This window comes from Passer montanus, unplaced genomic scaffold (genome assembly GCF_014805655.1).
Source record: "Passer montanus isolate IOZ18808 unplaced genomic scaffold, ASM1480565v1 scaffold73, whole genome shotgun sequence".
Taxonomy (NCBI): Eukaryota; Metazoa; Chordata; class Aves; order Passeriformes; family Passeridae; genus Passer; species Passer montanus.
This window is the reverse complement of record NW_024372481.1, coordinates 2,812,646-2,836,667: the sequence shown is the minus strand read 5'-3', so window position 1 is coordinate 2,836,667 and position 24,022 is coordinate 2,812,646. Positions and strand designations below refer to the sequence as shown.

Here is a 24,022-nt window from a genome sequence, read left to right as displayed (position 1 = left end):
TATTTTATTTTATTTTATTTTATTTTATTTTTTAAATTTTATTTTAATTTGCCACAGAGCACGCCGTTTTGGGTCGGTTTGGGTCGTTTTGAGGTCTTTATTTTATTTTATTTTATTTTATTTGCCACAGAGCACGTCGTTTTGGGGTCGGGTTTGGGTCAGTTTCGGGTCGGTTTGGGTCAGTTTGGCCCCGCCCTCTGCTCTCGCTCCGCCCCTCGGCTCTAGGCCCCGCCCCTCCCTCCGCGCGGCCCCGCCGCCATTTCGCTGCCCCGGAAGCGCTCGCGCCCCCCGTGCCCGGCGGAACATGGCGGCCGTGTCGGTGCTGCGCGCGCCCGCCGGCGGCTTCAGCTTCGACAACTGCGCTCGGTGAGGCCGGGAGCGGGACCGGAACGGGACCGGGAACGGGACGGGAACGGGACGGGAGCGGGCATGGGAGCGGGGGAGCGCGGGGCCGGGCCGGGCCGGGGCCCCGTGGCGCCCGGCCCAGCGTCCCGCTGTCCGCAGGAACTCGCTGCTGGAGGCCGAGCTGGTGCAGAGGGGGCTGCGGGTGCCCGCGCCGCGCAAGACCGGCACCACCATCGCCGGCGTCATCTTCAAGGTGAGGCGGGCGCGGGGCCGGGCCCGGGCGGCGCCGCCTGCTGAGTCAGCCCGGTGGGCCCGGCTGCCGAGCAGCTCCCGGCCGAGGGGATAACTCTCCCTCCCTGCAGGATGGCGTCGTCCTGGGAGCGGACACCAGAGCCACGGAGGGCATGGTCGTTGCTGACAAGAACTGCTCGAAAATACACTTCATTTCTCCGAATATCTAGTAAGTGTTGCAGTGCTTTGTCGGGTAGTGAATTGTTTGTTGTGTATGTTGGTATTGAGGGTTTTTAGCCACGTTCTTTACTAAGAGCAAATATTAAGCTCTGTTTTAAAATGATATTTTATTAGCAAGGCTTGGGGGTTCGTGGTATTCCGTTTACACTTAAGCAGGCTCTCTTGTTTCATGTTCCCTGTGCGAGGACTTAATTCCCTCAGCTTTACAATGAGAAAATCCTGCTGGTTGCCTGAGGTCTGTGTCTCCTTTTCCTCAGCTGCTGCGGGGCGGGCACAGCTGCAGACACGGAGATGACGACTCAGCTGATCTCCTCCAACCTGGAGCTGCACTCCCTGTCCACGGGACGGCTCCCTCGGGTGGTCACTGCCAACAGAATGCTCAAGCAGATGCTCTTCAGGTAACTGGGGGGTTCTGCTTTGTCACCCGTGCTGGTAAAGCACCAAACAGTGCTTAAGGAGCCTTCTGCCTCAGCCTGCTTGACTTTCATAACAAGATTTCAATTTCATATCAAGATTTCGATTATGAAATGTTTCTTCAGGAAAGATTTCATAATTGCTCTTTGCTTCATGGGCTTGTTAACTGAGATGGAAGAGAAATGGAGTCTGTGGGGTTTTACGGAATTATGTAGTGACCACACAACAAAAACAGAAGGGTGTTATTTTCATACATAACCACACCTGTGAACACTGCTGTGGTGAGAAGGCTGCACCAGTAGCAGAGTCATGTGCAGGCTTGTATAAAACTGGGGGTGATTTGCAGTGGAATCAGTGGCTCAGAAAGCCTGCTGGCCACTGAAGCAAGCCGTGTGTGGGTCCGTTTCTCGCTGCCTTGCTGCTGTTCAGCACAGCAGGGAGCAGCCCCAGCCCTGCGCTGTGCTGGCAGCCCCAGCCGGCCCTGGGCCCCGACTCACAGCCAGACCTCCCCAGGTACCAGGGCTACATCGGGGCCGCGCTGGTGCTGGGCGGCGTGGACGTGACGGGCCCCCACCTGTACAGCATCCACCCGCACGGATCCACCGACAAGCTGCCCTACGTCACCATGGGTGAGTGCTGCTCTGGGGCCGTGTGCCTCGCGGCCAGGGTAAGGGTGCACGCTTCTGTTTGCTCACAGACACGGGCCGGGCTAAAACTCACCCGCCAGAAAACTGATTTTGGGAACGCTGCTCTGTGTGCTACACACCTTAAAGCACAGGAATTGTGGGATTCCCAAAATCTTGCTGAAAAAAAAGAAAAAGATGCCTCAGAAGCTTGATTTTCAGATTGTCCTGACTCGTGGTTCGTACAAATCTCGCTTGGGGAACTTGTGTATTGTTTGGGAGGTTGGGTTATTTTAGAGGGAAGCTTATGTTTGGTAGAGCTGTGGAAGTGTAAGGGAAAGTTCAAATAAATGTATCAGAGAACTGATCTGAAAACAAAGTGTATCAGGTCAGAACATCAGTGACCCTGTGCCTGGTGCAGCATTTATGCTGCTTCTGTGGTGGGAAAACACACGTTTATGGATTCTCAGTAATGTTTTCTGTTGCTGGCCGGCATCTTTGGCTGAAACACCAGCTCGGGAGGTGGCGGAGGTTCCTGTGCTCCTGCTGTCCCGGTGCCGGGGTTCATTAGCGTGCAGGCAGGCCGGGTTCATTAGCGCCCGCAATTAGCGGGGCCGGGCGCTGCGGCGGCGCGCGGCCGCTGGGTGGCGCCAGCGGGCCGGGCACGGCCTTGGCGCGCGTGACGTCATCGCGGGGCTGTGGGCTCTGAGGGGCCGCGGAACCGGCCCGAACGGGGCTGGGAGAGCAGCGGAACCGGCCCGAACGGGGCTGAGGAACCGCGGAACCGGCCCGAACGGGGCTGAGGTACCGCGGAACCGGCCCGAGCGGGGCTGAGGTACCGCGGAACCGGCCCGAGCGGGGCTGAGGTACCGCGGAACCGGCCCGAGCGGGGCTGAGGTACCGCGGAACCGGCCCGAACGGGGCTGGGAGAGCAGCGGAACCGGCCCGAACGGGGCTGAGGTACCGCGGAACCGGCCCGAACGGGGCTGACATGGCCATGGAACCGGCCCGAACGGGGCTGTGGGAGCCGCTCTCCAGCGGAACCGGCCCGAACGGGGCTGGGAGAGCAGCGGAACCGGCCCGAACGGGGCCACGGGAGCCGCTCTCCTCTCCGCACATGCTGGATTTCCTGCCTCCGTTTTAAAAGCTTTAAAACGCGGCCTGTCAGGAATCGAACGGGGCTGTGGGAGCCGCTCTCCTCTCCTCTCCGCACATGCTGGATTTCCTGCGGCCTGTCGGGAAAATCCTGGCAGCTCCTCTTTCCCTTCACAAAACTAGCATGCTGGCAGAGCTAAGTTCAGACGAGGGGGAAGTGGAATATCAGAGGGTTACGTTCCATGGCTTGAACTTGGCTTTGCTCTGGGCAGTACCCGGTGTGTGGTGCCCACAGATTCTTTTTGGCCGCGCTGCCAGACAAAGCCCTCCTCAGCATCAGTCCTTCACCCTCCCAGCCCTGGTGCACTGACACTCCCTCCAGTGACCAGCATCTGTTTTAGTAAAAAAATTAGCTAATGCATATAGGTGAAAGATAGAATTGAGACAGCAGAAAAACTATGAAAAGTCAAATTTAAGATAGCAGTTGGAAATGTATTTCAGTCTTACTTAGATTAATCTATTGTTTTTTGGGGCATTTTATCCCGAATGTTCGAAAGGCAGTTTATTAAATCAGGGGAGGTGTGTTTGGCCAGTTAACTTCTGCAAATTCAGTATTAAATAGGAAGGGTGGTGGAGAAGTTGAGTTTTATTTTGGTGTGCTGGTCTGTGTGGATGAACAGTGGTGTCCTGCCTTGCAGGAGAGATTTTTAAAGGTACACAGTGCTTACTCAGGAGTGAGAACATCAAATTAAACTGTTTATGCTGACCAAGGACAAAATTGGATTTCAGCAAACGATGCAAGATTGTCTGATTGCTTGGCTTGTCTAGGAGAGCTTCTGGCCAAGGCTTATAATGAAATGCATGCATACAATTAAAGCACTTGAAGAGTGCGGTTGGGCTTTCGGAAGCAGGCGGAGCGCTCAGGAGTCTCTGGTGGCTGGAGCTGCTCCCCTGGTGCCAGTGGTGCTTCATATTCATCAATCAGCTCTTGAGTGCAGTGGCAGTGTCGTGCTGCAGAGCAAGAACTCCCACTGCTGGGAGCCAGCCCCAGCCAGGAGCCAGGCTGAAAAATGATCCCGGTCCGAGATCGGGATCCGGACCTGGGATGAGCAGCACATTGAATAACAATGAGAGCCTGTGAGTAACTGCCCTGTCAGGGAGCCTTGGCAGTGATGGATGAGCAAGTGCTAAATGTTGCTCCAAAGCTCAGCACATCCTCTGGTGTGGCAGCAAACAGGTCCTCGGGTGAGGAGATGGCTGTACCCGGCAAGGAGAGCTTGTCTGCAGGGAGGGTTCTGCTGAAAAGATCCAGTGCTTCTGCTTTAGAAAAGCTCCTGCAGTTTTAATTCACAGCGAAAATTACTGAGCTGCACTTTTTTGCTATATATCAACAATAATCTTTCACTTTAAATCAGTACTGAAGTGGTACAACTGCTCGAGTGAAGACCAGATGGTATTTTTAAAGTCAGTTTGTTACAGTTGCATGCAGAAAATTTAACACCTTGGTTGAGAAAATTCAGGAAATGACCAGTGTTACTTAAAGAAGTAAATTCTCTTACTGTTCCATAACTCACCTGGTTCATAGAAAAGCATTTGCCTCAGAGTAGTTCAGCTTCCATAGTCCTATAGAATTTGCAGTCAATATTTTAATGTATGTAGATATTAGATTAATGCTTCCTGAATATTTGGTTCTGAAGTAGCTTACTGAAAATATATGCAAAGTAAATTCTTTGGAGTTGAGATGGCATTTTTTACTTCATGTTAAGTGTAAGCATAGATAGCAGGTTTTCAAGATCTGAAAGGGTTTTTTCCTGAATAATTATGATTAATAAATTATGACTTTGCTAATTATCCTTTGTTTTAATTAGTCCTATTGCTCACATACAGAAGAGACATCAACTTTAAACATATGGAAAAAATAAATCCAGCAAAGAAAATTTCCTACTTCTGCAGAGCTTAGTTTGAAATGTTACCTAAGATAAATACCTGGTGTGGTGCTGCTTTGAGCTCAGGTAAAGACATTATTGAATGACACATTATCACTTGGCTTTCCTGGAGTTTTAATGGATTTGAGGTTGAACTGCTGCCGAATCTGAACTGGTAGTGACTGAAATCAGCTACTTGTGCATGAGGTGGGGAGTCCCTCCCAAGGTAACGGATGGTGTTGTGCTGTGTTTGGATTTTATCCTTCTGCAGACTTTATGTTTGGGAATTGTGAGGCTCGTTTCTGCATAAAGGCAAAGCATGCTTGTTAAAAATGAGTTATTGGTGGGCACCGGGTGCACGGGCAGGAGAGCAGCTGTTTCCCCACACACAAACAAGTTCTCCATAGACCCTTAATATCCAAGTTTTCTGTGGTTTTATAGGAGCAGCAATAAGAAAGCCGTGCTTGCAGTGTTTACTTAAGTTCCCAGTTTTATTGCCCGCTCTGCTGTCACAATGCAGCTTTCAGGAGGCAGCTGGAGTGGCTGGAGCATTGTGGGGCTGGGTGGAAGGAGAGCGGGGCTGGGCAGGGCCAGGGAGGTGACCCAGGGACAGGGAGGTGACCCAGGCCAGGGAGGTGACCCAGGGACAGGGAGGTGGCACAGTGGGACAGAGATAGGGAGGGAGGTGGGCACGGTGGGATGGACACTGATGGAGACACTCACACGTGTGCATGCACTGGTGTTTCTGAAAACACAGGGCTTTCATCTGATGCTGGGAAGAGTAAAGAATTTTCATTGTGCTGTGTAAGATCAGGGAATTCTGTTCTTTCAGAGAATGCTTAGCTGTGCTGGGAGGCTTTCACTGAGGGAAATTTTAAATGTAAGATTGTTTAGGATTTCTAAGCACTAGAGAAAAAATGAAGCGAGTCTTTTCAGCTTTTCCAGCCTCCTCCTTAGAATCTTGGTTTTCAGATGTAAATGTCTACATGTAGGTTTAATTAAGTTAAGACTTTAAACAACTCTTTGAAAATTTACATTATAGGATTGTCTGGATTTATTTATTTAAGGTTGATAGTGGATTTGGCATTTATTTTTGTCTTGGTAACACAGTGAGATAAATAATTAAGTGTAATTCTTTATGTATAAAGGATTTCATGTACTGTAACATAAAATTTCCCCTGCCTTTTTCCCTTTCCTGTTTTTTGTCTTTTAAGTTACTGATTTCCTGCTCATAGTTCTTTTGGGAACTTCTTTTTAAAAGGAGTTGGAGGAATTCAGCACGAGCCACATATGCGATTGTGTTATTGATAATTTTTTATTTGTCACTAGGAGTTTTAAGATCACTTTTCCCCAACTAAATAGCTGATGTAGTAATTTTGGTCAGATATTACATTTTATACTTTCTTTTTGCTCTTTTTCTAGTCCCTTTCCCCAGGAATGGGGTTGTTTTCCAGCTTTGAGGCTTCCCACTCAGCTCATGGTCAGCCTTCATTTGGGAGTAGCAAGAATGTGGGTTCAGTTTGAGACCATAGCCCAAATTTTTTTTTCCCTCTCTCATTAGAAATATTCCTATATAATTCCAGAAGAATTATTGTTTTATTGTTCAGGTTCCTTTATTTGTTTTGGCACCTGCTTTATTTTGACCTTGTTTGAAGGGTCAGTAAAATTCCTTTTATTTGTGGTTTGTTCTGTGCTATCAGCTGTTTGCATCAGCAGTTCAGTTTTGCTATTAGTTGCTTAAAAATCTTTATTCTCAGTTTCAGCATTTAAAAAATGGAGTTGTGTATTGCTGCAAAGTGTAAATGAATAGTCATTGCCAGCAATACAAGTGCATACTTAGAGTGTCCTACTGCTTTTAGATGTGATGTATTTGGTACTGTAAAGGTAATGATCCTCAACCACAGCAATATTCTGTAACAGGAATATCTGTCATATTCATCAGGATTACCATGTTCATTGATTTGTGTCTGTAAATCTGCTGTTTCAACCCTTTAAATTTGATCTATAATTGGACCTCCTTAAATGGTTCAGCTAAGGTAGTCTGTATTTTCTCAACAGTGTCACTGTCAGCTTCTCCTTTTTCATTATACATTCAGCAGACTTGATAAAATCAGCAGGACACCTCATTTGAAACTGTTTAATCGCTGCCTTTTGCTTTCACTAAACCATTGAGGTGGTCAAGCGATATACACAAATCATTTTAAATGGGAAATATGGCTTTCTCTGTGACCCAGCTAAACAGATAGCACTATGCAAAACAAGTTAAAAAGTAATAAATGCCAAAAAATCTTCTAATTGGAGTAAAAAATTGCAGGTAACTTTATTCACTCCCCAAAAGTAGTGCTCTCTGAAATATGGGTAGGGCCACCGACAGACAAGAAAATCTTCCTGAAGGCTCACTCTTCCTGAACAAAGCAAGTTTACAGTTTCAGATAGAACCATCCTGCTTTCTGTGTTAATTCACAAAAGCACATTTATAACCCTGCAATCACAGTGCTTTGGGCAGAGAAGGCTCCTGTTCCATCACTGCACCTGTACTTCCTCCTTTCTGGAGAGGAACGTTCAGCTCGTGGGTCTGTCTGTGGCACTTTGTTCAGCTGGAATTGTTCATGATTGTAAAGATAATGGCACAGAGCAGGAGCACAATTAACTGTTTAACTGCAGCCCCCTGCCCTGTTCTCACTGCTGGGCTGCTCATCCCCAGGGTTGGAGTGGATGGAAGAGGGGTGGGAGGGATGGAGGAGCAGGGACTGCAAACTGTGGCATTCCCTTAACTCTCTGTTTCTAGCCTCGTTTTTGTAGCTTATGTTCAAGATGCTAAGAAGGAAAGGCTGTCAGGATGGGCCTGTGCTGAGTCTGTGCCCACAAGCTGTGCCCCCAGGATGAAATCGGGTTCTGGCTTAGTGTAGACACTGGACAGAGCAGAGGAAGCTGTGCTGGGCTTCAGCTTGGTGTGTGCTGATGAGATGTACTGTGTTTTTCTCTAAAAACTTGCATAGCTAAATGCACTGGCTGAAGGGTGTGCTGTGTTGTCACACAGGTTCTGGATCGCTCGCGGCCATGGCAGTGTTTGAAGATAAATACAAACCCGACATGGAGGTAAGTCCTGGGCTTTAAACCTCAGTGTTCCTTCTCTCAGCAATCCTCACATCGTAAGAATTTAGGAGGCTTGAAACTCTAAAAAAGGTAAGTATGCTCTGTTTTGCTGCACTTAAAATATACAAAGATCAGCTTACTGCAAAGCTGTTAAAATTGATGGGTAAAATAAATAAATATGCAAAAAGCTGTATTAATGTGTGGGGAGATGTGCAATTTGAATGTAGGTGAAGACTTTAAAAACATTCAGCTTACTGGTTATAGTTTACTTAGCAATTTACCAGCCATTGCACAGTCAATATTTTTGGTTTTCTGTTCCTCTGTCCTTTTCTCTCAGTCTTGAAAAGAGAATGCAACTAAAAGTCTTCAGATTTTTCAGCCCTCATTTTTGTAATGCAGCTGCTGTGGGTCATTTCCTCCCCATGAAGTGCACTGTAGTTTCAGGTGATGGTCCCATAAATCCACAGTTCCTCTCTACAAAACTGGTAAATGAAGTTTGAAATGTGAGATGATCTCTTGTACCTTGGTACAGCTCCTGACACATCACAGTGTGCAATTCCAGCAGATTTTTTAAAAAGCAGTCAGCTGCCCCACCTTGTTTTGAGAAGTTTGCTGTTAGTTAATTGCCTCAGCATTAGTAAAAAGCAGTTTTCCAGCTGTCCCTGCCCCTCCTCCTGTCAGTACCTGAGCAAGAGCTGTAGGTGTGCACAGCTGGGGACACACTGGGATCAGGATTGCTGTGATTTGGGCAGCATCTGAAGATGCTGGACTGTTGGCCTCACATATATTTACAATTGTTCTCAGAAATAGTGGAATTTGTTTAACGGGCTCCCAAGTGTCTGTGGGAAGGATCCTCACACCAGATGGCTGATAGAGCCACGAGAGAGAGAGGAAGACTCTGTTTTTCCCCGTCCCTCGTGCTGCTGTAAGAATGAGAGGCTCTTTTCCAGCCTGCTGTGTGCCCGTGCACTTGGCACGTGTGCCATCCTCTCCAAACACGGGCTGCACATCCCTGGAAGCAGCAGCTCCAGCACTACAGTCCTCTTTCCAAGACACAAGTGGCAAAGAGCTGTGCTGTGCAGCTCAGGTTTCCATTTATTCTCAGCTAGCTTTCAGGCTTGGATTTTAAGTCATTTCTTGTGTAAGAGCAGCCGAAAAAGGCACCAAAAACTGGTAAATCTCTAAATTTTCCTATTTAGAAAGGTCATCCTCATTAAACTGTCTTCACATACAACCATAAGTGGCAGCAGATAGTCACTTATAACAAGCATGTAGAAATGCAGCCTACCAATTTGTTGAAATAGATATTTAGATCTTTGAGACTTGCATGCACCTTAACCCTTCCTTTGGTTTTCCTGGCTAATCTGTTATCTAATAACAGTTCAGGAATTGTATTAATCAAACCAGCAAAGTTTCATGTGATGAAGCTCAATGGTACTCTTAAACACTTCTCATATTCTGTTATGGCTGTGAGTTTATATTTACATTCTAAGTCAGATGTGGGGTTTTTTAAAAAATAAATTAATAAAATAACAAATATTTCTATTGAAATGAATCCAGATTAAATCTGAAATATGCTATGTATATTTTACATAAAACTGGGTATGAAATGGCAATGAAGATAAAATTGCTGGAGAGTCATTTAAAAAAATTGGTAGAAAATTATTATTTTTCTGTCAAGATCAATGCTCCTTTCTTTTGCACTAATTGTCAGAATAGCTTGCTAGGGCTACTGGAGGGTAGTGGTGTGCTTCAAGACCATCACATCACAGAAAAATGATTCAAAGGCAAACTGTCCTGCACCCTCTGGTATCAACTTGCAAATTAGCATCTGGAATGTAATTAAACAAGCTTAATGAAAGTAGCAGCTGAATACTACTGGAAAAGACAATCAGCTTTTTTGCCTCTGATATATATTCTGTACCATTGAAGCTGATCACCAAACGCATCGTGTGAGCACAGTTTAAAAAAATTAGCATTTATTTGAAGAATAGGAACTGTTTTTCATTCTGTTATGCTTTTGGCATGCACTGGTGTCCCAGGAGAGCCATGCCACAGCAGATAGTGCACAATATTTATAAATCCATGACAGGCAATAATAGCAACTTGAAAAATTCTTTTGCTAGAATTTCAAGTTGAGAGCTGCCAAAAGCTGAGAGGATCAAATCTGCAGTGGCAGCTGCTGTGCCCTACAGTTAGAATCGTAGACTTTGAAGATGCTCAACTAAAAAAAATAAAAAAATAATAAAATAAAAAAAGACTGCAGGCTTAGCCAATTTTTGCAGGTTTCTAGAGCCCTGGCTCTCTGCCTTTTGAAGATGAGTTGCTGAAGCTTCTCCCAGTGCCTGAGGCATGCTAACACCAGCAGGATGTGTTTTTTTCCATAGACTTAGTGTGTCTTCAGATTTAAGCAGCACATGCTTTATCAGTGCCAGCTGTGATGGTCCTTCCCTGGCTGCAGTGCTGGGAGAGGATCCTTAGCCGGGGTCCTTCAGGGGGCTGTGGAGATGGATGGTGACGTCCCCGAGTGCCACTTGTGCAGCCTGATTGATGGAGGCAGGGCTGCTGGGGAAGGAGTGCTGGCCTCCAGAGGAACCATTAGAGATCGCTGAGGATGGGAACACTTTCAGCCCTGAAGGCCTCTAGATGCTTCAAAAATGTAACGCCAAGCACCTAACTACCGTGGAACAATATTAATCTGTCATGTGGGCAGCTATAGATCTACTTTAAAAAACGTAAGTGGAAGAGCAGCACATCTAATGGAATGTTTCCAGCTTAGATCTTTCATTGTAGCCAATTTTTCTTCCAATAGAGTCACCACTAGTTTTAAACCTTGCAGTCATTTTGTAAATGCATTTGTGCCTTCTGGTGTTAAACAATAGCAGGGAAATACTTTGAGTCAGTGGATATGGAAAGCATTGTGAGCTGGGAAAAAAAATGTCTACAGTATTAAATGCTGGAATTCTGGGTTTATATATCCTGTGGTGGTTGAATTCCTCAGGAGATGGGGAGGGGGATATATTTTCTTCTGGTATTTGATTTCTAGTGTTTGAAAAGTAGAAGCATTTTGTCTGTAGAATTACTTGATGCTCAGTGGGGCTATGTTGTAGACTTCTTGTTTAAGCAAGGAAAGGCTGCTTGTAACTTAATTTCTTTTCTGAATTTCATCAAAACAGCCAGGTTTAGTAAAAAGAGGCTCCAAAAGGAAGAGAATCAGAAGCTACAGAAAACAGAACTTTTGGAGGAAAAGGAAGTAAATCTTGGAGTTGTGAGTTCAGGAGCAGAACAAGTGAAAGACAGGAGATAAGAGATAGTCTGGCAGATACTCAATAATTATTTCTAGGATAGATCACCACAAATGTGTGAGATTATATTTACAGTCATTTATTGTACCATTTCTTAAGTGTGGCAGGAAATGAACTGGTACTGAATAAAAACAAAAATACCCTGGAGGGTAAGAAAGATGAATAAGAGAGGACTGTTGTGAGTGTGTTGCACATGGAGCACTCGGTGCTGCAGCAGCTGTGCTGTCCCAAAACCTGCAGCTTGCTGTCCCCTGCTGTCCCCAGTGACTGCTCTGCAGTGCCTCACCTGTTTGGTGGCACCCACACGGGCTGGGAGCCATCTGGTGAGCACTTTGGCAGGCAGGTTTGGGAGCAGTGGTTTGTGAGGCACTTCTGAGCAGCCCCTGATCCGTAAGTGAAGCAGCTGAGGAACGGAGAGCGCTTTCCTCAGGACGCTCCATGTGCTCTGGGATCCTTGCAGTATCGAAATGCAAAGTAGCCTGAATGCAGCTTTTGCTGTGCACCTCTTATTTCAGTAAAAAATGCATCAGGCACACTACAAAATCTTATGAAAACATGTAACTTTCTTCCATTTTTAAGCAGCTGACACAAAGATCCTTCAAATGTTCCTGTGCTCACATTTCCTACTGTCCCTCAATAGGGTAGAATTATTTTTGTTTATGAAGTACTGACAACAATGCTGAGCTATTTTTGGGATCTGTCAAAAGTCTCTGCGGCTCAGCAATAGTTGTCTCGTTGGTGCTGGTGCCGGGAGAGGGGCGGGAGCAGTGACAGGCTGCAGCCGAGCCCGCTCATTAGCGATGGTGATCAGCCCCGGGCTCAGGTGTGGCAGCTCTAATGACTCGGCACGGTCACCGCTCGCTGCGAGGGCTTGGGCTCCGCTCTGGCAGCAGACAATGCACATCAAGCCAGACTGGGGGAGCTGGGCTGCAGAGCCTGCCTGAGATACTTGAACCCCTGTTGGTGTCAAACATGGAATTAAGTAAATGGGGGTGGGGGGAGATGAGACAAAACCTGACTTGGTGAGCAAAAATCAGGACTTTGTGTTTCTGTGCCTGTGTATTTCATTATCCAGTGACAGCAACTGAGGCTGTTAGTGGCATATCTTCACTCCTTGCTGCCAGAGCTTGTGGCACTGCAGTTTTCAGCTTTCCTGACATAGCTGTGTTCGTGTCTCCTGGAGACAGGGATTTCCATGGGTAAATATCAGGTCTTAGTGCATACAGTCAGCCAGAAAATAAAGGCTTATCATACCTGTTTCTTATTCTTAGGTTAGATCACAATTATCCTGTGGCAGCCTGGCTCCTGCCTGACACGTTGGACAGTTTGTACTGTTTTCATCATCTTTCACAGAACTGTGCCGTGGATCGATTCCCTTTGTGGAACTCGTGTTAAACAGGAAATCTGGGCTGATTTGGAATGTGCCAGCTAGGTGTGCTCTGGCGTGGCTGGGATTGCAGGAGAGGTGTTTTGTGGGGTGCTTTCTGAGGAAAGAAAGCCTGGTTTGTGTCCTGAGGTCGGTGGGACACTGCTGGCAGCACTAGTCTGAGATCCCAGAGATACCCGGCAGTGCTGCCTTCCTGTTTGCTGATTGCAGACTGTATCAAGGGAAATAAATGTTACCTTTGTGTAAATTGGGCCTTGCTGCATGTCAAAGAGCAACAATTTCTTCACCTTTATGAAAGTAACACTTAAACTTTGTCCGTAATAATGCCGACAAGCTGGCCAGAAGCAGGGCTCTGTGTTAAGAGATCATTTCACTGCACAGGGTAGGGGGAGGACAGGTAATTATTTTTGATGCATTTCTCAGGAGCAGGTGTTCCAGTTTAAATTGTTCCAGTTTGTATATCTCCCATAACTGCAGAACACAGGCAAAATGTACTGGAAGATATTTCACATGGCACGAAGCCCGAGCGCTGCTCCCGCAGCGAGGCCGGCGGGGCTGAGGGCAATTGCTGGGAGGGAGGAGGAGGAGGAGGGAGCCAGCCTGGCTTTATGGAGCATTTTGTGTATTAGGAAGGATATATTACCAGAGGGCCCAAGGCCTCTTTTCCAAATAAAACATTGACCTTCATTCCCTTCCATCCTTTTGTCAGAGGTAAAGCAATGGTCAGATGGGCAGTTTGCTTTATTTGAAGGCAGACGTGTTATTGCTTGATATTAATTTTTTATATGCAGTAACATAAAGTAACTTTAACTGTACTCTTTTGCAGGGTTTGCATATCTGGGTGGCTGAGGGTCACTGTGTTACTGCAGAGCAGCACAGAGGGGCCAGAGGAGGAGCTGCAGCCAGGCAGGAATTACAGCTCTGGTGCTGTTAAGCAGTTCCCATTTTGAGAATCAGTTCCCTAAAAACCCATGAACTTTACTAAGTGATGGATTGAATGAGTTTTTGTAATCATTCTTAGTTCAGAGAATGGGAATAGTGTTAAAAGAAATCCCATCGTTGTGAGAAGAGCTTGTAATTTAATTCTGTGGCATTGGAAATATGGATTGTACTAATCCCCGTGCAGGGAATGACACACAGCAGCTCATGTTATTGAGGAGTAGTTCCGAATCATATAAGTTTCTTGTCTTGGCAGGTAATTTGGCATAAATTGTTAATGTAAATCCAGGTTAGTGGGGAAGACGTTATTTTACTAAAAAAGATAAACTGCTGATTAATTCAGTATAGAACTCAATTACAAATTGAAAGTGTCTCTGCGGGACGCCAGTACCCTAAAGACAGCAGATGTTGAATTGATACTCCAGCATATTTCACCCTGGTATGAAATATTAACGTGGTTTATTATACTGGTGGTGTATGATATCAGAGAGGGGGTGGGGACGAGGCAGCTTCCTCTGAACGGGGAAGAACTGTTATCTCAGAATAATTACTGGGGACTACTGAGCAGTTTATCTGAAAGTTCTTAGCAGAGGATGGTTAGAAAAATAAACATTTACTGACACTTCAGTCACAAAGAATCCAAACATAAAACACATAGGTTTAATTTAACATTTTTTTTAAGAGAGACAAGTTGTGTCATTCCTTATTCTAAGGCAGCACTGGAAATGCTCTTTTTTGGGGGGCGATTTGTTAAACCTGAGTGGTTTAAATGACACATGCCAGCCCCTTTCCTGACAGCCAAACCAAATCTATTCTTGCTGCTGGAGCCTTCCAGCCTCCCCTTACAAGAAACAGAAAGTCCTTTGCTTCTCAGGTTTGTTCTCTTTGGACTTGGAGCAGACTTCAGCATCTCTTCCAGGTCAGACTGATCTCCCCCCAGCCCCTCACTCCCGTGCACTGCTGGTTCTCTCCCAGACTCTAATTATGCTCCTGTAGGTGCCTGTGTCCTTCAAGAGGATTGCTTTCTACCCCCAAATTCCAACACTCCTTTATCGATTTATTTTTTGTTGCCATTGTCCTTCCTGAAGCTTCTGATTTTTTTTTTCTTCCCTTCTCTTCCCATATAAGTCTTGGAGATTCTCATTTTAAGTAGTATCAGCTTTCTTTATGATAGCATTTGAACAAATCTCGTTGTAAAAGGCTATTATGATAAGTATTTGCATTTGTTTATTCTTACAAAAATACTTGTTTATGTTGATGTTGTACTGATTGTGCATTGCATTTCAAATCTTCCTAAGAATTGCTTTGGAGAACTGCATTATGTATTGCATCTCTATCACCATCCTGCTGATCTGCAGCGGGCATTAATTTTATTTTGGTATGAAAAAAAAAAATCAGGAGTATCTAAAGTTTTAAAATCTGGAAAAGACATATTCTGTTTGATTGGCTTGTGAAGTTACAAAATGTGAGGAAATCGTGTTCACAAAGCCATTCCAGCTGCTCCCTTTGCTGCTGGAGCATGATAAAATTGTTTACAGGTCATTAGTGAAGACAGTATTGATACAATGTAGAAGTAGCCTCATCTCCTGTAGGAAAGTTTCTTTTTTCCTTCAGTAGTACTTGAAATTTGGAAATTGCTTAAGTGAGAAGAGAAAGTTGATCCAAGTCATATACAAGAATAATGTGTAAAAGTTGCTGCTTGGTGCTGTTTGGGACTCGTGGCACAGCAGCTGTGAGAGGCAATCCATCAGCTCTGAGTGTCTGCAAACTGCAACTCTCCAGATAACAGGTTTAAAGTAAAGATTTAATACAGCCTCTATCTACTATGATGTTGCAGTGACAGTTTAAAACTCATTCTCTAAATCTCAGCAGACTTTACAGCCAGCAGTGGGCCCATATAAAGCTTAATGGCATTACAACACATAAATCATCTTTTAAGGACGCTACCAGTAGCGCCAATATTAAATGCAGACAATTGTCTGTGTTATAAATAATTTATCAAACGGTGTTTCAGATTAGCCTTCCGTGCTGAGTTATTTATTTTAGCCTGGTGCTGTGGGCAGGGTAATGAAGCCCAGGCCCCCAGCCCGCGCTGACCGCTCCAGCCGCGCCTCCAGGCGCTGCCGTTTGTCACAGCAGGTGAAGGGAGCTGCACATGGGGGCCCAGGGACACATTGTGGGCTGTGATGGGCACAGACAGATCGCTCCATAAAGTGCTGCCTGTCACTGCTGCCTCGCCGTGCCCTTCATCACGCAGCTGTAATCTCGTTTAAGGAGCCCTGGGGGCCCCAGAGGAGGATATTCCCAGTTAGCTTGGTCTTTGCAACCATAAAGCAGGAAGTGCTCCTTTTATATACTCTGAACTTTTAGGGTTTTTTAAGATTAATTATTATAGTGACTCATTGAGGGCCCTGTACTTGAGACTGTGTCAGCACTTTGCTGCTAAGCCCTTATTTTGTGAGTGTCAGTAGCAGTCCTTGCTGAACTCCGTGCAGGATCTCTGTGAGGAATACTTGGGCTTTTTCTTGTGGCTGTTCTGTTCAGCTCTGTAAATTGTCAGAAGAGGAGCAGGAAGCAGCACTGAGGCAGGCTTTTCTAATGACAATTATTCCATGTTCAGAGACTGAGCTGCACTGTGTCAGTGAAGGAGCTGAGGTTACAGCCTGGGCTCTCTGCAGTGGCTGCCTCAGCTCAGCTCTTCCAACTGCACTTTATTGGGTATTTTTTAACTGTTCTGATAACAGTAGGGTGATAGAGTACATCTTTAAAACAAATCAGATTTAAATTAGAGGAGTCTGTGAGGTTTGCAGTGTTGACTTAAAAAATGAAATTAAAAGAAGAGTGGAACAAACTCCACCTATGTGCTGTAGTTTTCTTAAGCTGCTTTTATACACATAACACTTATCTAGCTTAAAATTACTCTGCTTTTGCTACCACTTTGTTCTTAAAACAGATCCACACATATTTCTTTAGTTTATTTACTTTCACTGTAGTACTAAAATAACCTTAGTCTGCAACAAATCATTGACAGTCTTATGTCAGTTAAGTGAGGAATTACTTGCTTATCAGGATTTTATTGCCCAAAACACTGAAGGAAAGGTGCAGGAATTATTTTTGCAGCATGGCTGTATTGTTCTAGTCGGCTTGGTAGGAAGTGTAATTCAATTTATTATTTTTTATAAGGAGTAATAGTTGTAAAAGTGGGAGTGAAGTAAGAATTGCTGCTATTTCTGTAGTTCAGTGGAGGCTGTGCCCTACTGCCATGGCTGTTGGCACAGGAATTCTGTCATTCCCACTGCCCAGAGGGGCAGCAGGGCAGGCCTGGGGCAGGCAGGTGGGAGCTGAGCTAATTTTTGGCTCGGGGCTGGAGCAGCTGCAGTGGGGCTGCTGCTGCTGGCACTGCTGCTGGCACGGGGCAGGTCCTGGCACACACAGGCTGAGAATGAGGCACGCTGGAAAAAGCTGCATTTACAAAACTCAGCGCTGACCCCATCTCTTGTTCTGGTGTCTGGTGGCAGAGGATTGTGCCAAGGTGTGAAATAGCAGCAAAGCAATGAGGAGTGAGCCTGGGAGCCTGAGCATTCCAGCAGGATCTGCTGGGTGAGCTGAGCAGAGCTGAGCAGTCCCCACCTCTGTGTGCACGTTCCTCTTCAGCTGCACTTGGTGGTACAGCCGTCCCCACCCCAGCCCTCTGGCTGCGGGTGACTGCAGGGTTTGCTGTGCCATTGACTGTCCAAGCACAGGGCAGTGCTGGGAAGGGCACCCTGGGCAGCGAAAGCTTTGTGCCTTGCAGGAGGAGGAGGCCAAGCAGCTGGTGCGCGACGCCATCGCGGCCGGCATCTACAACGACCTGGGCTCGGGCAGCAACGTCGACGTCTGCGTCATCAGCAAGAGCCGGCTGGACTTCCTGCGGCCCTACGACGTGGCCAACAGGAAGGGGGACAGGTGAGTGAGCCTGGCTCCCGTGGGGCCTGCTCTGCCTGGCAGGGCCTGTTTGCAGCCATTCCCAGCTCTGGCAGTGTTCCCCCATCTGCAGGACTTTAGCTAAACAGAAAGCAGCTGAACAGAGGCTGATACAGTGGTAGAATAACTCTAGAGTTGCAAAACATAAGTAAATTGCTTGTTCTTTGGTTTTTAGCACAAATGTCCCTCCCCACTCTGAGAGCCCTCCAATTTCAATAAAAACCTTTCCATACATGGCAGTGGTTTTGTGAAGAGTTTCGTGCAGTTGCTGGTTTATCTGAAACTCTGTACAGATTTTGCAGAAAGCAGAGTTTCTTTACTTTGGACTTTTACAGGAAATGTCTAAAGCTGATCAGTTCTAAAATTTTAAATGCAAGTTTTTCTCTGTACCATCTTCCAGACTAATTTTCCCCCATTTCTTTTCTAGGTTTGGTAGGTACAAGTGTGAAAAAGGAACAACTGCTGTTCTCACAGAGAATGTGGCACACCTGGAGCTCGAGGTGGTGGATGAGACCGTGCAGACCATGGACACATCCTGAGCCCTGGGGGTGCTCTGAGAGCAGAATAAAGAGGCTCTGCCCAATCTCTGTGTGTCTGTACCTGGTGCTGCTGCTTCTCCCTTCCTCCTTTAGAGCAGGTGAGGCTTGAGCAGCCCTGGGGGCTGAGCCCAAGGGGAATGAGCAGGTGAGAGCTGTGCTCCCCTCCAGGCCCCACTGGCACTGGGGCACAAAAGGAGCTGCTGTGTTACCTCACTCCAGGAGCAAAACAGCAGGAGTAACACTGCTCTGCCTTTGCTAAGTTTTGATGTAACAGAATGTAGAAAACAGTGAGCATTGGTGGTTCTGAATTGCCCCTGCCCCCTCCAGCAGACACTGCCCTCCTGCTCACTGCAGGGCATCCCTGCTCATCAGGGGAGGTTGATGTTGCTGCTTCCCTGTTTGCTGTAGACAGGGCAGATCCAGCATCATTTCAATCTGAGTGTCTTGTTATTCACCTCCATTTGGACCTTTAATACTGGATTTTTTTGATTTTAAACAAAGGTGTTTATTTTGGAAATAATTTTTTTATTTATCTAAAAAGGCACAGTTGCAAAAAATTACCTTTTGAAATACATTTCTTTATAAGCACTAGGAAATTTCATGTAGCAAGAAAGTGACCAGACTTCTCCAGATACTCATATTTGAGCTGAGCTTCCCTGGAAGCCATGGCTCCAAGGAAAGCTGCAGTGGAACCAGAGAGGTTCAGGCTGAACTCTGGGAAGTGCTAAAGAAGCTGGTATAAATAACCAGGCTGGTTGGCATGGAAATGGTGGGAGCAATTTGGTGCCTCCACGACATTCTCCTGCTGATTTAAATTTCCCACATCTCTCCCAAGAGCAGCAGCCTCGACTTTCTGCTGAGAAGCCTCAGTAAATGGCACCTTCCATTAATGATACCAACCATATTCACAGCAATTAATGGCTTTTCTTGGGACCCTATACAAATATTCCCAAATTTTACAGGAAGTAGTTGAAGATGGCACTGCAGTTTTCCTTTAAGTAGAGAAAAGTAGGTTAAAAAAATCCACTAAAAGCATATATATGTATGTAACCCCCTAACCCTAATCTTAGTTCAAAAAAGTTAAGGATTGTAAGCTTTCTTTAAGAAAAAAACCAGGCACAGGCTGCATTTGAACTGTCACACACAAAGGTATACATTGGCACAGCCCCTGTCCCAGAGGAAGGGCACTGGAGCAGCACAGGCTGAAGGATTTCCTCTGGAGCAGCCCTGCTCCTCCTGGCAGGCACATGGAATGGACACACTGGAACGTGAGTCCACGGCTGTTCTAAGGCAGTGAGTGTTTCCATCGGCAGTAAAGAAACAAATCATTGATTCAATGAATGAATTTAGCTGGTTGACAATTTCCATGCAGTTAAAGACGATGACTCCTTCAGATCAGGCTGAGATTTTATAAACATTCACATTCTGTAATGAGCTTTCACAGTTTGAGAGAAGGGGCTGATCCTATGCAGAATTCCATACACAAAGCATTTCATTTATTTTTAAAAAATTTTCCAAGTGTTTAAAACACTGCTGAAGTTCCACCGATAGTACCCGATGTACTATTGAACATGTAAAAGTCTCTGCACCAAAGCTGAGTTGGCTTTGACAAACACTGGTTTTAAACAGGAACCTGGAGGTGAAGAACCTTTCCAAAAGGGAAAAAGGAGGGAAAGGAGCAATTCTCTGCAGGAGCAAGGCTGGTAGGGGTTTGCTTGGCATGTTTATCTTCTTTTCCCCAGGCTCATGTTTAACTCATCTCTGACAGAGAAATGCATCAGCAAAATACTCTTAAGTTTTCAATTAAAAAAAAAAAGAAATCATGAAACAAAAGGGTTTCCCACCCCCCAAACCCTTCCCAGTTCATAAGTCTGAAGAGGAGGAAATTAATAAAAACATAAATGGCTGCTTTAAAATATACCAAGTAAAAACTGAATTTGCTATTAACCATTTGCAGAAGAGGCAAAGTAGCAGTTACACAAATTACACAAAATCTATGGTAATCCTTACATTAGTATAAAGTGATTTCACTGAAGGAATTATTTCAATATTTCACATTACAGTTAAGATAGAAGGTCTGGCAAACGCTGAGCCCTCGGTAATAGCTGCTATCCTAGATTACACACGACAGTTTTAAGAAAGGACCCTTAAATGATCTACATCCGTAACGTTATTTGCCTTAAAAAATAAAAAGAATCACTTGCAATACCTCACAGAATCTTCACGTTAAAGCACAACCACCTGTAAGAGTCCTTGTCAGATAACCTGCAGATGATGGAGCCTCTGCTGCGAGTGCTCAAGCTCCCACCTGTGTGAGCTGGCACCTTTCAGCTGAGAGAAAGAATTCAAGTAAGACTGAGCTGTGCTGGCTGCGGCTCATGTGCTCGAGGTCCACACGTGCATTTGTTTGGCTATTTGGTGCACGTAGCCGATGTCAGGCCTCTGGTCTGGGTCGGGGTATATGCACGTGCTGACCAGCTCCCGCAGCTGCAAGACACAACAGGCACAGGGGTGACTCTGCTGAGCCTCCCGAGGGCTCTGGGAGCTCTGCCCCGAGAGGGAAAACACAGAACAGGCACAGGAGTGACTCTGCTGAGCCTCCCGAGGGCTCTGGGAGCTCTGCCCCGAGAGGGAACCTCTGCAGGGCAGAATCCAGGCATGGTCTGTCTCATGTCTCATGTCCCACCTCCAGAAGAGCCAGGAAGAACCTTTTCCACCACATCTTCATTAAAGATTTAGATCTTCCCCAACCCCAGAATATTTTACATCCCAAAGGAGGACCCAGCCTGTGCACCCAGGGCTGGGGAGAGCATGGCACAGAGGGAGGCACCGTGGCACGAGCAGAACAAAGACAAAGGAAGGAAGGAAGGAAACCCGAGATCACTTCCAAGATGTGACTGAGGTGGGAGGTGAGGAGGGACCTGCCCCTGAAAGGGAACTGAGGAAAGGGGGAGCCTGAGCAGAGCTCTCAGGAGCTGCAGTTGTGCTGCCCTTCCTGCCCCAGCATAGCACCAAACCTGCCCAAGCCTTCCAGCACAGCGAGTCTGACCAGCCTTGTGGATCCTAAGCTACTGGACACAGCCATGAGACCCTGGTGCTTCCTAAAAAACCTTTATGAGGAAGAGAAACTGGTCATTGATTATGTGTAATAAATAAAATGCAGAAGGGCTGGAGTCTCCCCACCTCCCAGCCCTCTTTATTGTGCACATGAAAGATTGTAGCTTTTAATTATACAGACACTGAAAGCTGCTGGTACCCCTGAGGCACCAGGAAAAACAGCCTTGAGCCTCTGATCTTCTCACATCCTCCCAGTAGCCACAGTGCCAATTATTTCACCGGTAATTAAAAGCATGGCCATAGAGCTATCAAGCACAGGGCTTCAGCTGCATTAACGAACGTACCCGAGGTTCCCAGCTCTGATGGAGCAAGGCCCAGTCCTTGCTCCCAGCCCAGCCCTGCCCCATTCTCTGGTGACTCTCAGGGCAGGGACACTGCAGCCTTCACAGGCCTGAGACCCCAGAACTGAACACATACCAGCCCTGACCACAGAACTCCCACAAACAACTGGAGATGCCTCTAGAGCTCTGCCCAGGGCCTGTGCTGTCAGCACCATTTGTCCAAAGAGTAGCTGTGCTCCCCTGTGCCTGCAGCACTGAAACACAGCCCGGGCACTTCTGCAGCACCTGCAGGAACCAGCGGGCCCAGCCTGGATCAGCAGCTCCAGTTACCAGCCAATCTGCTCCCAATATAGAAAACCAGTCCTGGCTGGATCCCAGCTCCTCCTGCTTCCAGCAGCATGCACTTGCTCACGGGGGATCTGGGCTGGTGAGGCACAAAAGGCCACAGAGGAGAGGAAGATCCCTGAAAGGAAACTGAAGCAGGGGCTGTGCCCCACACCCTGCCTCGTTCCTCTTTCTTGTTCCAAGGAAACACCACACTGGATGCTGTTGGTGCTGCAGCCCTGTTCCAATTCCCTGTTTGTGCTGTTCCAGTGAGCACCAGCAGCAGCTGAGGGCTGCAGCCACAGGCACAGCCTGGCCAGCATGCTGTTACCAGTGCATGAAGCATCTGCAGCTCTGGGAGCGGCGCCTCTGAGCTCCAAAGCACCCTTCTCACCCCGACTATCACTGCACTGCACACACTCTTTAGCACTGCCAGAGGGAAGCAGACAGACAGTAATTGTAAAGACAGGAAACACATCTGTCAGCTTACACTAATTCCTGCTGCCAACAGGCATATCCTGAAATGCAAGCTGCAGCAGCACAGCAAGGGGGTGCATGGAGCTGGGCACTGCTATGGAGCTTGGGGCAAAAAAATCTCAAAATTCACTTCTACAGACTAGTTCTCAAAGCATCGTTTTGCAGGAGTTACTTGGCAAGGAAAAGCAAAGCAAGAAGTGAAGCGTGGCTGGGGCAGGGTCCCTCCCAGACCGCCTGTGCTCGCATTTCCGGCTCCCTCCTCCTCGTCAGGATGCTGAGGTAGAGTGGAACAAAAGAAAAACCCCATAGGATATGGTGAACGCTCAGAATGCCATTAGCCATTTCCTTTCAAATAGAAGGCAACTGTAAGAAACGAGGAGCTAAGGAAAACCAGCTGCTGTGGCTAGGTGAGGCAGAAGAAAGTCAAGCTCATCTCCAGAGGGCCTGAGGAAAGCCAGCACACGAGAGTGCAGCTGGGCCAGCAGGAGCTGGGACACTGGGTTTATGCTGCCCATCCCTCATGTCCAGCACACAAACCTGCACAGCTGCTGTAGAGGTGCTTATTAAACTAAATAGCTTTTCTTTTTTTCTTAAAATGAATCCTTCCCCACTTTGTCACACACTGAAGACTTCATAAACAAACATCAGCTCTTTTATGAAATGCTTTATGGGAAAGGAAACAGGGAGAGGGATTTCCCACAGCTCACTGCTGGTTTCTGCCAGCATCATAGGCTTTCAGTTTCACAATACTGCCCACATTAAGAAATCTTTTTTGTCTTGATTTAGCTTGTCAGTATTGAGACACCACAAAAATAATTTGCTCAGCCAAGTATCCAGGACCCCCTGGCCCTCCCCTGTCCTTCCCTAGGTGTGGAGGGTTCTCCTCCTGGGTTCCCTTTCCCTGTGCCTGGAGAAACTTCACTGCACCTCCCCATTCCCTGCAACCACACTCCCAATTTACCTTTTCAGAATAATGTTCAGCTGGAAGAGGTGGGTAGTCACATTGCTCTATTTTTTGGCAAAGAGAAAACAGGTTCATTTTATCTCCATAGAAGGGACTTTGCAGAGCTGCCATCTGGAGAGAAAAAAAGCAGAAAACGTTTCAGAAACACAAAGGATTTGAGAGCCCTTGGTGCTGCCAGTTTCCAAGAGGCAATTCTGTTCTCTGCCAGTGAGCAGAGCAAGGGGTGCTGCTGCTCCCCAGCCCAGGCTGCTCCGAGACCCCAACACTGCAGCCCCTGTAGGGCTGGTGCCAGGCTCTGCCAGGGCGCCCAATTAAAAAAAAAACAAAACAAGAAATAGGATGTTCAGACCACCAGCCCATCAGCAAGAACTCAACTGGCTCTGAGACAACTCTGAAACCCTCTCAGATATAACAATTTTTCTCTATCTTTGGACATTTAGCTGCTTAGAAGATGAAGAATCTTGCATGAGCAATGAGCAATGTACTTCATCTTTTAAAAAAACCCTAAAGAACCTCAAAACAAATGTTCATCCTGCCAGAAATCTGCTATTTAGAAAAGAGTATCTCAGGTAGATATGAGAACAAAACCACTGAAAATTCTTCATCAATCTGCTCCTTTTCCTCTCAGTTTCAGCCCGAGGCCAGTGAAGCTGATGCTGCTCACTGCCACTGAGGGGGTTATTTTTGGTTAATGGGCTGTTGGTTGTTACCTGTGCAGTGAAAGTGTCTGGAGAACTCTGGCTCCCTCTGACACACA

At 46.6% G+C, this 24,022-nt stretch overlaps 2 protein-coding genes across 3 annotated transcripts in view; one reads left to right on the top strand and one right to left on the bottom strand.

Annotated features, from left to right (window-relative positions):
• The first annotated feature begins 214 nt into the window (after positions 1 to 214).
• Positions 215 to 18,148, top strand: PSMB7 (proteasome 20S subunit beta 7). Of its 2 annotated transcripts, XM_039730613.1 has the most exons (8): positions 215 to 366; positions 505 to 598; positions 708 to 805; positions 1,074 to 1,214; positions 1,744 to 1,859; positions 7,914 to 7,972; positions 17,394 to 17,545; positions 17,991 to 18,148. In XM_039730613.1, exons 1-8 carry the CDS (start codon positions 305 to 307, stop codon positions 18,100 to 18,102), a joined length of 834 nt encoding a protein of 277 aa, XP_039586547.1. In that variant the 5' UTR covers positions 215 to 304; the 3' UTR covers positions 18,103 to 18,148. The 2 variants fall into 2 exon arrangements, with proteins under 2 accessions (XP_039586547.1, XP_039586548.1); XM_039730614.1 differs by lacking the exons at positions 17,394 to 17,545; positions 17,991 to 18,148 and adding an exon at positions 13,241 to 14,994.
• A 458-nt stretch (positions 18,149 to 18,606) lies between these two features.
• Positions 18,607 to 24,022, bottom strand: part of NEK6 (NIMA related kinase 6) — a 28,758-nt gene continuing 23,342 nt past the window's right edge. Inside the window, exons 8-9 of the mRNA XM_039730612.1 lie at positions 23,263 to 23,376; positions 18,607 to 20,589 (exon numbers count right to left, since the gene is read on the bottom strand). Coding sequence (XP_039586546.1) covers positions 20,479 to 20,589; positions 23,263 to 23,376 — 225 coding nt within the window. The 3' untranslated portion in view covers positions 18,607 to 20,478. The remainder of the gene's footprint in view (positions 20,590 to 23,262; positions 23,377 to 24,022) is intronic.